This window comes from Rhipicephalus microplus, chromosome X (assembly GCF_043290135.1).
Source record: "Rhipicephalus microplus isolate Deutch F79 chromosome X, USDA_Rmic, whole genome shotgun sequence".
Classification (NCBI taxonomy): domain Eukaryota; kingdom Metazoa; phylum Arthropoda; class Arachnida; order Ixodida; family Ixodidae; genus Rhipicephalus; species Rhipicephalus microplus.
Window position 1 is genome coordinate 3,536,101 of NC_134710.1, and position 17,519 is coordinate 3,553,619.

General features: G+C 47.9%; 1 protein-coding gene and 1 long non-coding RNA gene across 2 annotated transcripts in view; one reads left to right on the forward strand and one right to left on the reverse strand.

Annotated features, from left to right (window-relative positions):
• Positions 1–616: 616 nt before the first annotated feature.
• LOC119175622 (receptor expression-enhancing protein 5) overlaps positions 617–17,519 on the forward strand; it is a 31,130-nt gene continuing 14,227 nt past the window's right edge. The window contains exon 1 of the mRNA XM_037426524.2: positions 617–1,070. Coding sequence (XP_037282421.1) covers positions 953–1,070 — 118 coding nt within the window. The 5' untranslated portion in view covers positions 617–952. The remainder of the gene's footprint in view (positions 1,071–17,519) is intronic.
• On the reverse strand, positions 1,490–6,230 carry LOC142777363 (uncharacterized). Its single transcript, XR_012888052.1, has 2 exons — positions 4,757–6,230; positions 1,490–4,673 (listed from the first exon to the last, which is right to left on the reverse strand). It is a non-coding gene; the product is annotated as an uncharacterized LOC142777363 (long non-coding RNA).

The window sequence follows — 17,519 nt, forward strand, 5'->3', positions numbered from 1 at the left end:
ATTTTTTTTACCATCGAGCTGTTTACCGCCGTCCAATTTATTCCCGCTCACAAACTTTCCAGATTGCCTTGGCATCTACTAGACCATAGTTCTTACACATGCACATATGCATGTTGCCGAAAGACATGGTTTGGTAGGCAGTGTTCGTGACTGTCATGGGAACTTATTGTTTACGGTTATTGACTGTTGATCGGAAAGAAGGGAATTCCGCCTTGGGCGTTAAGGTCACATTTCGGTGGAGAAGAAATGCTAGAGGCGCGCCAATCGGGCACCCAGAGCCCTCCATACGGTGTCCTGAGTCACTGTGGGACGCCAAACCACATAGACGAACCAATACACCGTGTACAAAGCATGCTTCAATAGAGCGGTTGTAACCAACTGATAACAGACTGTACTAAAACACAGGTTACTAGATGGTTAACAAACTGCTCGCAGACAGTCATTTTGTTGAGAGAGTGTTACTGGGGCGTCTATTGAACATTGCTGATAGGGCGTTACTACGTGGTCAACAGATAGCCTATGACGCTCTTTCTTTTGAGAGAATATGACTAGGGTTTCTATTGAATATTGATAACAGGACGTTACTTTGTGGTCAACAGAGAGTCTATGAACACGATTCTGTTCAAATTTGGCGGTCAATTGCAGCCAGAAGGTTGACAAATATCAGTCTAAAGACAGTCGGTATACATTTTTTAAAGTGTTGTTAGGTTCTATTGGCCATTGTTTTTAGACAGTCCACTTATTGTTACTAAACATTTTTGTAAGGCTCATCTCGCTGTTATTATAGGTACAATAAATGTGGCGTATGTTTATTTTTAAACAAACGAGGGCGCCATCCCGATGTTTTTTCTACCTCTTCTCGAGGAAGGAAGAAGACGAGCCGCGCGCCGTGCATTTCGCGTGACGTTCCAGAGCCGACCGGGCAGCCGAGACCAGCGAACGCCGCGTCACCATGGCCCAGGAGATCAACGAGCAAATGGGCCGCGTGCTTCGTGAGCGAGGGCTCATCGGCGACACCCTGGACGGCTTCGAGCGCAAGACCAAGTTCAAGCGTGAGCAGCTCGTCTACGGTGAGTGGGCGGCACCGGCTACGCCACACGCGCCACAGATCGCTCAACCTCGCAATGTCCATACCAAGCTACAAATTGCTTTGCGCTATCCGGACGCGCGAATTTACGTTGCGCATCGACTTATGCTGGCGCAAAGTGGTACCAACGACGTGTGTTTACACGAAAATTGAGTAATGCATGCTCAGCGATTGAGGAACGTAACGGAGCTTGTTGAGGGAACTCGTGAGGTGATTACACGTGGCGTAGTATTTCCATTGAACTCGCTTCGACGTTGAATACTGCCCAACCTTGTACCCAATGTTGCGTCACTTGACAGGACATTCACTTTTGTTCTCTCAACGAAACCTAGTTTCAAATCATTGGACTCATGTTAAGGCTTATAAAACGCGAGCAAAAAAAAAAAAAAGAACCCGTAGAGGTTTTGCGTAGTAAAAGCGTTCTTTTATTCCTCAGATCCTGCTCTTTGCAAGAAAGCCCAGGTCTGCGCTTTAGATGCCGCCGATTGCAGTCCTAATATCACACGCTTTTTAAAAATTAATTTTGCTGCCGGCAACAATAACTTATATAGTTTGCACATGGTTACAGTCAACGCATGTTCGTAATTTGTCTTGTCAGTGTGGCTATCAAGAAGTGCGGCTTGGCTGCTGGGGCTGAAAATGTCTACGTTCTGGAGTCATCAAAACTTCTTTGTGGACAAGTTTATGGACAAATATTTAATTCGACAGTCGTGAAGGACTGCTGCCTCCTTCACTGAATGTATGCACATTGGCGCTGTGAAGTGTGCGTTTCGTACTGTGTCGATAATCATGACTCTAGCATATGCTCTATAATAAGGGGAACCATCTGAGGTGGCGTTCTGTGTGTGATCAGCCCGACAGTTATGTTCATGTTTTCTCAGTGCCTTCTAGTACGTTTCTTTACCCTAAAGAGGTGGGAGTTGCCTTGTTTTGTGTTAATAGAATGATCTTCTTCCACAATCCTTCTCGATCCAGCGGTATCTTGTGATTGGGTCTTGAGCAGATTGAAGCAGGGGCGGATCCAGCCACTCAATTTAGCGCGGGGGGGGGGGGGGGTTGCCTATATATAGTAACACTGGAGAGGGGTCATGGTCACGATAGGAAAGAATACGTTGTTTTTGAAGAAAAGAAAAAAATGCACATAATTTCCGTCTGCCTACATGTCGACACGGCACAGTGCCTTGCAGGAAATAGAGCAAAGGCAGTAAAAACATTACATCACCCTCCGCTAAAGGGAATCGTGTGTAGATGGAAGTAGCGGGCGCTGACGCGTTAGCCCTGACTAAAGGTGCGTTCACACTAGGCCTCGAAGAAAGCAAAAACGGCGAAACTCTCAAGAAATCTTGCTCGGCTTCCAGTAGAGTGTGAGCCTCGGGTAATGGAGAACACCCATTGTGAGATGTAGTGCGACTAGACGCCTTATCTCTGCCTCGTTGGTGTTGATGGAGCTTCCTTCGTGAAACACTGAGTAGCGGTTCGTTTTTTTCAGCCAGTTCCAGAAATACACTATTTGGCACATACCCTTTGAAATATTCGTAGGGGTACAGCAGCTCTCTGAGTTCCGATGCTTTGTGGACATCGCCTTTGTAAGTTGAGTCTGGCGCCTCTAATATTAAAGTTCCGTCTCCAGCCGCCAGATGTGTTCAGTGCACTCTCGTCATCGGAGCTTTCAGTGTCGCTCTCCACTGGATCTTCATCAGGAGCACAAGGCACCACACTCTCGTCGTCTGATTCATCGAATTCCCCGTCTACACTGGATAGTTTGCCGTTGTCGAGCTCCTCAAACAGCGCGTCCGTTGTTGCTTGTAGCCGTGTGGAACGGGTTCGGTGACACGAATAAAACGAAGTCACAGCTATACCCGCACCTGCGAACATAGAAAAACAGGTTAATTAACATACCGCGTCAGCATTCGTTCAGATATGGCTCGTCGAAAACACGCACCACAATAGACTCGGACACCGCCATTTGCAACCGTTGAGCCCTGATGGTGTCAAAATCGTGCATGACAAAAGCATGCCACTGCAAAAATGCTGCACATGCAAACAAAAAAACTCAAACGTCTTCCAACTAACGTACTACTAAGGCACAACATACAAAAAACTGGGCGCATAATACAAAAGAATTACGTAGCTACAATTGCAGAAAATCGGAACTCACCCGGCTCCGCGTTCGCCATGATTTGTTTGTTTGTATCCTCTAATCCATGGCTCGTACCAACGTTTTTAGATAGCTTCAGTTGACAAAGCGCGCGGCATTCCATTGGCGTGGGGCGGCTTCCCGCGATCGCCAACCAGGCGGTGGCGCTGCGGTAGCGTTAGGATCGATCTCGGCGCGTCGTCTGCTACAGCTACAACGGGAAAGGCGCCGACAGGAGACTACCGCAGCGGTTAACTCTTTTATTCGAGAAGCAGAAGTGAAACTTCGCTCGCATTTAACCTTTACCGAAAAGAGCTTTTTCGTTTTTTTTCGCAACATTATAACTAGAAACAAACAGCATGTAAGACATGACAAAAAGAAAAGGCAAACTGTACAGCGCGCTTACCTTCATTCCTGTTCGCGTTGTAGCCAGCGTTTACGTTTATTTTTGGCCAGTATATGTGCAAATCACCCCAGGATCCCGTAATGCTCAGCGATATTCTAACCTTACCAGAACACGTGTTACACGGCCAAAATCCGCTGAAAAGCTTAGAACATCAAGAACCAGCAAGGAAGCCAGAAAAAAATTGTTTTGTAATTTTTATTTGACGTCATGAAACTGAAAGCAGCAGCTGCATTATTTACAGGGGCATATTTACAAGGGTTAAGTGGTCAGAGTTGTACTGCAAGCCTTCACATCAGCTTCACTTTCTTTCTAGCAGATGCGACTTTTTTTGAAGAGCTGAAGCTTTTACAAGTATCTCTGGCAGCGAAATGCAGTCTTAGCGCTATGTAGGAGTGAAGAAGCTCTGCCGTAGTGGTGACCTTGTGAACAGAACAGCCCACACTAGTAATGTCGCAGTCCTCAAGAGCGTCGAGGAGGCTCCAAAATGTCTCTGAGCAGAGCCGGTTCTTTTGCAGCTCATCCGAAATTTTGGCCTCGATGCCTCGAAACATACAGAAGAGCTCCCATGATGGCAATTTGAGGCTCCCGTGCTTAAATTCCCTCTCCAAAGTGAGAAATGTCTCCGGGCACTCTGCATTTTCGGACTGGATATTACGTACACAGTCAGAACACCTCTGATGCTTGAGGTAAGAGTGGACAAGATAGCCGCACAAGTAGTAAATAACACAGTCCTGTGCTGCTGGTGTGGAGTACCCATGATCAGGTGCTGTCGGTGTTTCATTCTGTGCAGTAGAAGAGATTTCTGCCAACTTCGCTCGAATAGCCTCCTGGAGTCTTTCGTGGGACGACAGTGTGTCCTTTCTTCCCCTTTTCATGCTGTCTGCAACAGTGGCAAGCAGAAAAGTCTGCTCATCACTCACGTTCCCAGTGACACAAGTGCTGATTGGTGTATATAGGCTCAGAAGCCTATATATGTGTGCAAAGCTGATTAGGGTAGGGTGATCCTCATCCCCTCCATAACGTCTTGTCACACCAAAAAACCTCTGAAAAAAAGGAAGACGTGTTTTTTTATAAAAGCAATGTGCGCAAACATAAACGTGATAAACAAAAAGAACAAACGGCTTACCTCTAAAGGATCCTGGTTTAGTATGCCCGTGAGCACATAACGCGCTCCTTTAGAGAGATCTGTTATGAGGTCCCGTACTGATGCAAGCGTAACACGAAGCGACTCCATTGTAACTTGTGATGCAAACATCACTGTCCCATCGGTGATATGGTTTTCCTCGGTCTTATTTACAGCATCAAGGAACTCCTGGATGGCCTTCAAAATAAGCCAGTGAGCAAATTAATTTGCACCTGCACAACAGCAAGCCAGGGCGCAGTTCCTAGCGTGATAACATCGGTGCATTCATCAACATCCATGCCGTCACATGCGTCAGTTTCGTCGTACAAATATTCATCACTTTGGCAGGAAGAAACTTGGGCGGAAACCACTGACCTCACTTTGGGTGGCTTTCTTGCTGACTTCGGAACCGTTGGTTTTGAGAGATGCTTAGGTACGTTCGGAAAAATTCGAGGCACAGCGCGCTCCTTCAGTGTCCATCTGCCTCGCGGTATCGTTACGGTTTGACCGTTCACTGTGTGCTCATAGCAGCTTATGATGTCTACAGGCTCGAAATGAATGTCACAGACATACGTTTTTGGCGTTACCTTAAAGTTCTTCCGTGGAATCGCGTTTTGCCATGCCTTCAGTAAGTCAGGGTCCTTTGGGGGCTTGAAAAAATGTCGCGGTCCGGGATTTGCAGCTGCCGAAGCATACCCCGAACGACAGCCGGGCGCGCTGCACGTCGGCATGTCGAGAATCCGCACTGACACTACACGGTATCCACTGAAAAGAGTTCATACAACTGTAGAACGTGTCCAAGCTGGAAGTACAGGCGTGATGAACATGCGAGCGCCAGCAACACACCAAAAGCACGTGTCTGAAGCAAGCGTCACCGCCACTCACTGCTTCTTAACCGATCTCACGGACCTTTTTCCTTCCTCCGTGACCGATCTCAACGGAACGCCAGCGCCACCTTTCGCAACGGCGATAAAACGACGCCGCCTCTCGAAGCGAGTTTGCAAACTGAAAAGTATCTAAAAACGTTGGCTCGTACCCACTCGGGGTGATTGGCCAAGAGAACATATAGTCTCATATGGACGATAACTGCATTATTGCTTACAACGAAAAAAAAAGGGAGGGGGGAATCGTATAGTGAAGACAGTATGTTAAAAAAAAGAAAGAAACCAAAGATTTAGATAGTGAGAAAAAAAAGAAGCAGCGGCGCCATGATGTCGCCGCTGCTTCTTCTTCGTTGTGAATTCGGTGTTCGAGAAAACACGAGAATACTGATGTCTATGGCAGTAGGTGGGCCGAGACTTCACATTGGGCGAAAAATTGCGAGTTTTTGTTTCGATTTCTCGGCGTGGCGGTTCCATTTCTCGTGTGGTGTCAATTGACACCGCCAGGGCCGAAAGGGTTAAAGAACCCCAGGCGGTCGAAACTTCCGGAGCTCTCAGCTACGGTGTCTCTCATAATCATATGGTGGTTTCGGGACGTTAAACCCCGCATAATCATAAATCAATTGGTCTTTTTTGCTTTTTTGGTTCCAAACCTAATAATAATAATAATAATAGCTGAGCTGCAACATCCGAAATCCCCGATATGATTATGATAGATGCCGTATACAGGGGATCAAGAACTTCCGCCCATATGGTGTTCTTTACCGTGTGCTTACATCGCACAATACAAGGTTCTCTAGAATTTCGCCTTTATCAAAGTGTGACCACCGCGATAGGGATCGAACCAGCGACCTTTCGGTCGAGCACCCTAAGCGCTAAACCACCGCGGCAGATAATTTAGCACCGCGAAAACCCTCGGACAGCACTGCCGTAAGAATGCTGCTGATGATACTGAGTTTACGTTAGAAATTATCCTCATAATTTAGTTCCATTCATTTGAAAAGCATTCCTATCATCCGTCATCACCAGCATCATCATCCTTTCGTTTTTATTTATTTATTTATTTATTTACTTATTTATTTATTTATTTACCGACACAACCCCAGCAGTCATGCATGTGACCTAAATGGCACCTGCAACTACTGCTGCGAGGACGACTGCAGAGGTTGCGCTAAGTGCATAGCTGTAGAATGAGTAACTATTCACTACGTTTAACAATTATAACTGCTAATTACCTATGTGTTTGAACAATTCAGTTAATACTATACGCCCTTCTGTACCGAAACATTTCGCCCGTAAGTTTCAGCTTGTATAATTACAGTGCAATTACCGTGCATTGGGGCAACCATTATTCGTATGCATTTACCGGCTATGTACTGCACTGCTCTTGTAAATTCACTCTTTTCTAGCGATGCTTAACACACGCAAACCTCCAGCATGCGCAAAGTTTATCCGTCGTGAGCATGTTTCTATAGGCATTAAGAGTATTTGCGGGAGATACCGAGCGCGGTTCTCCGTACACCAGTGCCTCAGCGAGTATTTATGAAACAGCGTCACTTACTTGCAAACTCTTTATTTCATATCTGAAATGCAGTGAGCCTTGAGAGTTTCCACACGCACGCATCAACGCAGCAACGATATACAACATGGCGTCGCAATACAAATAGAAACAAGGAAACACAGAATCATTCTGCTGAAATAGCAAAGAAAAAAAGAGAAACAAACACAACAAAAGAAGTAAGACACTCAATACAGAGCTGAACTCGACGCATACTTTTGTGCTGAGGGATGCCATACACACGGCCTGAAGGTGGGCAACTGCGCGCAGGTTCTCAGCACAAACTTGGAAAGAATATTCACGACAGGTCACGCATGTTCCGCAACTGTGGTCCACCGCCACAGTGACTGGGCGTTTCCGGAAACAGCCACTCCGCGTTGGAGAGATCCTCCAGAAACTTGGCGAACGCGCTGCCGTCCGGGCGCACGCGATCGATGGCGGAGCGTACAAGGGCGTGCATTTCGGCTGCGTAGGCTCCCTTCGCGAGGCTGTTCTTCCCTTCGTTGTACAGCTGGAGAACCACGCGCCTCCTCCTCTCGTCTTGACAGAGCTGCAGCACGTGCAGAGCTCGCATCGCGTTCGCCTCGAAGAGCAAGGTCCTCCTACGGGCTCGATTATTGGTCGTGTTTGCTCCTCCAGATGTCGCAGCCCAAGGTCCGCGAGCCATGGCTCGCGCAGGCAATGCACTCGACAATGCGTGGCTACAGTGGCAGAGGCTTCTACCGGACACGCCGTCGTCTTCGAAATGTCTTCCGCCCCGGGAGAACTCGCACACCTCTACAATTACGTCATCGTCGTCTATGGCTGACTGTCTCCGCAAAGCTGACAAGCTCCCACGCACCGTATCACTAAAAGGGTGCGCTGGTGGAACAAGACGCGGCTGGTCGTCGGGCGCTGCCATGACTGCTTCAGTGCTCGCGAGCGACATATTCTCCTGAGCGTGTGTGCTCGCATGTTGGCGTCTGCATAACGCTTCGCTCATTTTCAGCACGGGTTCATTTGGAGGCGTGTTGCCTATCGTAGATGTACGTCTGGTCGAGCCGCTCTGATAGAGCTCCGCAAGCAACTGCTGGTGGGTGGCAAGCGCTGACTGTTGCGGAGCGCCCATCCCACCAAATTCACTGCACTCTGGTTGAGACCGAGTGCTGAAAATGTCAGTGATGGTGCAGTAGTCGTTGTTGTCTGTACCTTGAGAGTACGTTGGTTCAGATAGCGAAATGTTTTCCGGCAGATGGCCAGAGCGCAGTCCTGTGTACGCCTGCAGACCTTGTGAAGAATGGTAGTGCTCTGACATGCTGGTCCGCGGAAGCAAGATTTGTGCATCGGTTTCCGGGGAAGGTTGGATATCTTCCGTAGATGAATCCGACTGTGCGATGATCCTCACTTTAACGCGATGAAACAAGCTATCCAGATTGCTGCAGCTGGCGTGGACGTCAGAACTTCGAGACCCTTGTGGAGTGCCCTGCCGCCCACCACCAATGTTGTCCGTCATACATCGTAGGGGGCTGGGCCCCTCGCACATTTCGAGCACTTCCCCGCCGTCAGCACACTCCCTCTGAACGCTTTCGATGACAGCTGGGGTTGGCTCCGATATGAATATGACTTCATCGTCAGTCCAACGCCTCTTGCTTGAGGAATTTTCTCGCCAGCAAACGGGCTCTTCAGCACCGGCGTCTCTAACCGCGCTGATTCCTTCATTATCTGCCCTTGCATCAGAGTTCCTCCCGGGTATATTCCATTCGTCTCTGTAGTCGCCGGGCGCCCAAAGTGAATGCGTATCACCAGTCGATTTCATCGCGTCGACTTCAGCAGATGTAGCTTCTTTCATCGTGCTGACGTTGCCTGATGGCTCACACACCATGACCTCTGCCGCAGTGCCTTCGCCCAGGCTCGGTGCCTCCACAGGCACACAATAATTGCATTGCGTTCCTTGGGAAACTTTGATACATCCAGACTTCATGCTGGCAGTGGCGCTGCGTTGGAATTTCGTAGGCAAAGCAGCCTCGTTGGAGGTGCGGGTGTCACTGCTTTCAACTGGAATGCTCTCCGGAGACGCGGACTCAAGCAGGGCGGAAGCACCCGGTGACGAAAGGGAATGCGTCTCACTAGTCGATTTAATCGCGTCGAGCGCAGCAGATGTAGCTTCTTCGATCGTGGCGACTTTGTCTGATGGCTCACGTGCGATAATTTCTCCTGCAGTAACTGGGCCAGGGCTTGATGCCTCCACAGGCACGCTAGAATCATGTTGCGTTCCGTGAGAATCTTCGATGCATTCAGACTGCGTGCTGGTAGCGGCACTGCGTTGGGGTTGCGTTGGCAAAGTAGCCTCGTTGCAAGTGCGGGCATAACTGCTTTCAACAGGACTCTGCGGCGACGTGTACTGAAGCGTGGCGGAAGCGCTTGCCTCGGTGTTCACGACTCCCTCGTCGGCACTCCCCTCCAGATCGGGCGCCGCTGTGGAGGGCAGCGTTGCTTCGAAACCTGCAGCCCAGTCCGGAAACAAAATAGCCCCACGCGACGTCGAGTATTCAAAAGCCACGCTTTTGCCTTTCAGACATACAGGCCTCAAATCCATGCTCGAGGCGTGCGGAGCTGCAGTGGACACGCCTTGTGGCACATGGTCTGTGCGTCTTTCTATCACGTCAGCCGAAGCTTCCAAAGACAAATTTCGTCCGTGCGGCACGAAGTCACTTTTGCTTGTCGACGCTGTGCGTGGAGCCTCGTCAGCTGCAGGCACGGTGTTAACTTGGCTTGCATTTACTCCGTCTACCGGGGGGTCATCGTTAGACTTACTTCGTTTCCCAGCTACTTGCACAGCGGCTGCTTCAGCAACTGAGCCAGTCACTGCCACTTCCAGATTTCTCCCGTTTTTCAACGAGCGCCGGTGAAGCTCGTATGTCGATTGTACTTGAGTCGGTACCTTGTGAGACGGGGCCGGTGTTTCACCGTTCTTGACTTGCCGTACAGCCGTCTTATTGAAGCGCGGTGTAGCTTCAGCTCCAGCGCTTCTCCGTCGTGCCTCTGTGCCAACTGCAGGCACCATCTCTTGTTTCTTCTGACGTCCCCGCGGCTTCGACTTCGTTGCAGCTGCTGCGTGAGGCTGTCGAGGAGGATTGGGCGCCTTTGAGGCGCTCTCTATAGCCTTCAGTTTTTTAACTGCCGCGGGTTCGAACTGCTCGACGGCGGAATCTACGGCGGTCTTCTCACAACCGGCGGTCTTCTTCTCACAACCTTCTTTCTTCGGAGTCTTTTCTCCAGGAGCATTTGGTATGCGAGTACACGTTAACACCGCTGAACATGCCTTCTGCTTCGTTTTAACAGTTGTTTTGTTTCTGGAGCTCGTTGTTTTCGGACCTTTCGACGTTCCTTGGCAATGCGTTCCGGTGGTAGCTTGCAAGGAGCCGTGGTGGTAGCTTGCGAGGTAACCGCTGTCCCACGGCTTCTCAATCTTTACAGGCACACTGAAGTTCTTAAGCTTCGAGCGGCGTTGTAGCGTGCCGCGCGACAAACCAACGTTCACGAGGTCCTCGCTGGATTCCGTTGCTTCTCCGGCGCTGCTAGCGTTAGAGTCCGGGTTCTCGTCTGGGCACCGCCGACCATCGCTGATGGGATCGTCCGCCGGCGCAACAACGCCGTCGCAAACTTCTTGGCAAGCAGGATCCTCTGAGACGGGCACGAGCAACCGAGGTTCGAGTTGCGCAGAAGGCGCCTCACACTGAGACGAATCTTGCTTTGGCCGCGGTGGCGCTACCGTGGACATTTTTGTCAGTCGGAAATAACCCAAGCGTGTGAAAGGCAGCACCTCACACTGTCCCGAGAACGTTCGATGCGCTGCGTGTTATGCGTGCCGGTAAACGTTAACCACAAGAAGCAGTACTGAAGCCAGCGTCCATCGGCCAGCATCCACTGCACTCACTGACTAAGGCTTGCAGAAGGTTCTTCGCTCTTTTTCAGGCAACAGATGAACGAGGAGCTGATCGACTTGCTAGCAGACACGCCACTTCAACGCGTTCGAGTGCACTCACCACGCGCGTCTCAGACACTGACTGACCCCCGTCAGGTTGGTTGCTATCGAAACGCTGAACGCGCGCGGTGGCGGCGCTCACAGCCATGCTATGGTATCGCTACCGCACACTGGAACGCTGGCGCTTGCTGACGCCCGTCAGGTTGGTTGCTATGGCAACGCTGGCAGCGTGCGGAGGCCGCGCTCACAGCCATGCTATGGCATCGCTACCGCACACGGGAACACTGGCGCTTGCTCTGCCCATTATATTTGCACTCAGTAACATATATTGTAACACAACGAACGTGCATAGATTTTGAATATCTGTGAACGGTTACCAGCGGGGCGTACTGCATTCTATCGCATGTCAGTAGCATCGCTTAGCATTCGCTAATTTTCCTGCATATTGACTAGATAACGGCTGATCAATAATCATTTAAACCGATGACAGATGTTGCCTTAACATTAATAATGTTGGCTACATATGTACGAGGAAGACCCGCTCGTTCAACGGCAACGCTGCCGGCGTTCTATCGGTACTTGCTTATGAGCGAATTGAAATAGTTCTGTCATTTCTTTGATTGCCAAAGAAACATAATTGCCGTTTTTCGCCTACTCGTAATGAGTGAAGGATTCTTTTCTACTTTCGCGCAACAAGCAAAACTGTTTTATGCAGTTATTAGTATACATAGTTTCTCACTTCCAGATGATTACTCCCATGTCTCCGTCACAGCGCTCTTCTTCAACGAGATTTTTCGTTCGCTTCTTTGCCCATCGGTTTTTGTTTGTTTGCTTGATCACTCGTTCATTCATTCGTTCACTTGTTCGTTCGTACGCTCATTTATTTATTTGTTTGTTCGTTCATTCATTCGTTTGTTCGTTCATTCATTCGTTCGCTTGTTCAATTGTTTGCTCGATTTTATGGTTGTTTGTTCGGCTGTTTGCACAATCTTTTGTTTTTCGTTCGTCTGCTCACTCACTCATTTATTTACTTATTTATTTGTTCGTTTGTTTGCTTGTTTGTTTGTTTTATTCGCTTGCTCGTTTGTATGCTTGTTTGTTCTCATGTTTTTTTTTTTTTACTTTACTTCCTCTTCTCCGCTTCTTGAACGACTAAACAGGCCGAGAAAAGAAACGACAGACAACGGCGCTGATATCGTAACTCACCCTCGTTTTCCATAGCGCTGTTTATTCGTTCAAGATGGAAGCACAATACTTTGCCCCATTTAACCGTTCTGATGTTCTCGGTCTGCCAGTCAGCTGGATCATCTGTTGAGGTGCATTGGTTTAGAGCCCTTTTTATTTACGTATATATAGTATCGTTCTTTGTCCCGCAGGCCGCGGGAACGAATTCCGGCCACGGCGGCTGCTTTTTTTTTTTTTGATGCAGGTGAAAATAATAGTCGGCTTTCTTGCTCGGCGTCATCTGCGTGCTACAAGGAAGCGTCCCGGTTGTTGTGAGGACCTTGTAAGTCGGAGTTGAAGTCCGCGTCATCTCACGATCTTGTCATTCTTCCACCGTGGAAATATCACCACTTTCGTTCCGTCGGACGGCGTGCACGTCTCGCCGACATCGTTGTTGGCACCCCGTCCTCCTTTGGCCCGTGACGCGTATTCCGCGCGATGGTCGACTTCGACGTTACGGCCGACGAGGCCGTGAGCCATTCTGCGTCCGGGGACTTGGGCGTCTTTCTCGTCGTCTTTCACGTCAACCTGGAGATTCGCAAACCTGTTTGAGCGATAAAATAAGCCCCGTTGTGTTTATTAGATGTTCACGTAATACTATTGCGTACTGCGCGTATACACGCGCGGTGTCTCAGCAAACTTGTGTCAAGTGTTTTCTTTTTTTTTTTTGCAATAGCGTACACTTTAAAGAAAAGCTGCAAAAATTAAGGAGAGCAGATATCTTAAAAAGGATGCAATAATCTGACCGAAGAACCGTTAGAATTTCTCATTGAACATTTGGCCTTGGCGCTACTATATTAAATGTTAATTAAGCAATTGTCCATAACTAACCAGCTTGATTTACTGGCAGTTTTCTCAGCAAGGACGAAGTATTCTGATTATTCAGAAAAAAAAAGCTACAACTTTTCGAATCAAGATTTCTCGCTAAAGTAACCAGGTAAAAGTTATTCAATTTTTGCTAATTACTCAGCCTGGTGGCTTGCAAAACAAAGATCATGACGTGATGCACACGATTCAGAGCAATACTGATTATTTCTACACGTGTCGGCCGCTCTTCGTTTTTTTTTTTTTTTGCACTCGGTGCAAGTAAGCTAGAATAGTTTATACGCCTGCGACTGAGCCAAAGAGCTATATTAGAGAAGTAAGTTGAGCTCGCCGAAGAATACTATATGCAGCTGGGTGTTATTGTATTGGTTCGCACCAGACACGTGACCAGAAAAAGGACAACAAAAACATCACAGCATATCCACGGAGTGAATGATGCTAAGTTAAATGAAGCATCCGTGCATCTTTCTGTCTGTCTGTCTGTCTGTCTGTCTGTCTGTCTGTCTGTCTGTCTGTCTGTCTGTCTGTCTGTCTGTGTGTTTATCTATCTGTGTGTCTGTCTGTCTGTTTATCTATCTGTGTGTCTGTCTGTCTGTTTATCTATCTGTGTGTCTGTCTGTCCGTTCGTCTTTGTGTGCGTATATCTGTTTGTCAGTCTATCTGTCCGTCTGTCTGTCTGTTCATCTGTGTATGTGTGTCTGTGTGTCCGTCCGTCCGCCTGTGTGTCTGTCTGTCTATCTATCTGTGTGTCTGTCGGCCTGTTCGTCTTTGTGTGCGTATGTCCGTTTGTCTGTCTATCTGTCCGTATATCTGTCTGTTCGTCTGTGTCTGTCTGTCTGTCTGTCTGTCCATCCACCCGTCTGTGTGTCTGTCTGTCCGTTCGTCTTTGTGTGCGTATGTCTCTTTGTCTGTCTATCTGTGCGTCTGTTCGTCTTTCTCTCTATGTGTGTGTGTGTCTGTCTGTGTGTCCGTCCGTCCGTCCGTCTGTGTGTCTGTCTGTCTATCTGTGTGTCTGTCTGTCCGTTCGTCTTTGTGTGCGTATGTCTGTTTATCTGTCTATCTGTCCGTCTGTCTGTCTGTTCATCTTTGTATGTGTGTCCGTCCGTCTGTCTGCGTGTCTGTGTGTATGTCTGTCTGTTCGTCTTTGCGTGCGTATGTTTGTCTCTCTATCTGTCCGTCTGTATGTCTGATTGTCTGTGTGTGTGTGCCTGTCTGTGTGTCCGTCCATCCGTCTGTGTGTCTCTCTGTCTATCTGTGTGTCTGTCTGTCCGTTGGCCTTTGTGTCCGTATGTCTGTTTGTCTATCTGTCCGTCTGGGTATGTGTGTCTGTGTGTGTGTCTGTGTGTCTGTCTGTGTGTCCATCTGTCCGTCTGTGTGTCTGTCTGTCTATATATCTGTGTGTATGTCTGTCAGTTCATCTTTGTGTGCGTATGTCTGTCTGTCTGTCTATCTGTCTGTCCGTCTGTCCGTGTGCGTGTGTGTGTGTGTGTGTTTATGTATGTGTGTGTGTGTTTTCCGCCCCCTATATGTGAACATAACTAAAAGGAAAAAAAGGGGGGTAGCCCGTACCACTTGGAGGTATAACGGGCTGAAGCCAATCTAACATAAATGAACAGGGGAAACTTCCCAAATTTTTTTTGAAAAAGCCAATTAGTTAAAAAATAACATGGGTAAAACCTAGTGAGTGCGGCATGAAACTGTAATAAATAAACTAGTTAGCTTCTCAGGAATGAGCAGGTCGATATGCAGCAGCAGTGTATTTCCCCCACTTGAGTTTTTGGAGTTCGTGTGTGTGTGTGTGTGTGTGTGTGTGTGTGTGTGTGTGTGTGTGTGTGTGTGTGTTTATTTTAAATGCATTGTCGTTGAATGCAGAAAGTCCAACAACAAACAACGAAGTGGGATGCGAGCCAGTGGTCTTGAGGATGGGTAAACGTCGACGAGGATGGTAGCAGTGGCCTCTGTGATGTCGAAGCCCATTTATTCACCAGGAGTCATGTAGCCAGACACGTCGGGCTGTCGTTCCAACCAGCGATGCAGCAGGGAACTTTGGGCAGCCTGTTTGCCACTGCGAACTTAGACAAGGCGCCATTCGCAATAGTAACAAGCTTTAAAAAAAGGGGGGGGGGCGGCAGGATTAGGTACTTGCGCAAGCGTTGCGAATGCTATGGTTCGAGTACTTAGGGAAAAAGGAGCAGTGATGCTATCGTTATCAGTCGCCGAGGTTTTCCCCCACCTTTGTTGGCATAACTGCGACTGTAATCGAGAGCATTCACGCAAAAGTTGTGATAAGGAGGTGATTCGGAGTATGAAGCGACGTCCTGATAAAGTGTTGGTAGCTAATGCGTGTCATGTGGATGTCATAGAAACAGAGTTGCGCATGACAGTCACTAACTGAAGTAGATACGCGCGAGATTTTCTATTAGTCAATAGCCCATAATAATGCGCAGGTAGTGTTGTATCACTTTTGGGCACACGTAAATGGGTCACAATGTGTTGCGTGTTTGGGCATTCATTAAAGTGTGTTGTTCGCTCAAGCAAGGTGCACTACACATACACCTGTCTGATGCAGTTATATTTAATCGATGAAGATAACACTGAAAATGTCCGTGACCAGATAATAAGTGTGTTAGGTTTTTAGGAGGGGGGGACCATTGAGGAATTTTGTACGGACTTGTGATCCAATGAAATAGCGTTGTCTCAGGTCCCTCAGTCTGCCAATGGGTGTGCCAATATGAATTCAAGATTTTATGAAACTGAGTTCGTACTGACCGAATTGATATTTTGGCGTAACGCACGAAGCCTGATTTCCCTCCTGATGCAGCTGCAGCGTCAGCTAGCTCATTTCCCAAAATTCCCATATGGCCAGGTACATGATGCAATTTTATAATTTTGCCTGACGAGATTATATGGTTAAGAAGCAACTTAATGCTCCGAATTCTTTAATCGTTATCAGTGAGACTTGAAAGTTTCATTAGAAGCGATAGACAGTCTGTGTAAATGTGAGCTGGCGTGTTAAAGTTGTTTGTAAAAACGAAATGAAGGGCTTCTTGGAATGCTATTAATTCCGTGTCGTATGCGCTTGAAGTGTTGCGGATCTGAAATTTTCTAACAGTTATGAGTTTTCCATCCTTTGTCAAAGCAATATATGCCGCACCCGCCGCGTAGGACGTGTATGAGCCGTCAGTGTATACGTGAATGGCTTTTGTTTTGAAAATAACCGCTTCTTGTGATGGTGAGAGTTTAGTGAAAGTAAATTTATATTTTTTACTGAGGTGATGAGCCCACGGACTGCATGGATATAGTATGTCAGCCGGTTTGAATCTTTTTACACCATAATTAGTTACGTTCCGGAGTATGAATAAGGAAAATTCTGCAGATTGTCTGTCCAACTCTAGTGGTAACGGAGGCGCGTTAGCGAGAATCTGTAGGGATGACGTACGTGTGGTGTAAAATGCACCTGTTAAGGAAATTAAGACAGTTCGCTGAACTGATAAAACTCGCGCCCTAATGGATTTTGATGGGAACATAGGCCACCATACCGGAGATGCATACGTGAGAGAGGGCAATATCACTTGAAGGTAGAGTCGTCTAATGAGTGTACTTTTTAATGAACGGTGCGATTTAACAAATGCGAGGAGCCGGGACGTGGACACTTCAGCCTTTCCTTTAATGTAGTCACTCTGGGCATGAAAATTTAAAGAGGGGTCAAATAATACGCCTAGAATCTTAATTTCTTTCTTGTGTTTGAGAAAAATGCCATCCATGCGGATAGATGGGCAGCGTTTTGATGTACCCATGTGTACGTTATTAAAGAACACGAAGAACGACTTCTTGGCGCTTACGGTAACTTTTTGTTCTCGTGCCCAACCAGATACCAAAGACAGGACATGCTCAGCCTTTGCTTGTAATCGGAGTCTTGACTTATCTGTGATAACAATGATGGTATCGTCCGCGTACGCCTGTATGTGTACGTCGGGTGGCACGGGAAGATGGAGTAAGCTGTCTATCAATATGTTCCACAGTAGCGGACTGATAGGGGATCCTTGCGGGCTGCCAATTGTACGAACTGTCTCTTCTGCGTTGTTGGTTGAAAAAGTTACAGTGCGGTTCGATAAAAAAGATTTGAGTAGAAAGTACAAGTTTTGTGAACACCTGTGCTTGCGTGTGTGTGTGCGTGCGTGTGTGTGTGTGTGTGTGTGTGTGTGTGTGTGTGTGTGTGTGTGTGTGAGTGTCTGCGTGTCTGTCAGTCTATCTGCGTGTATGTCTGTCCGTTCGTCTTTGTGTGCATATGTCTGTCTGTCTGTCTGTTCGTCT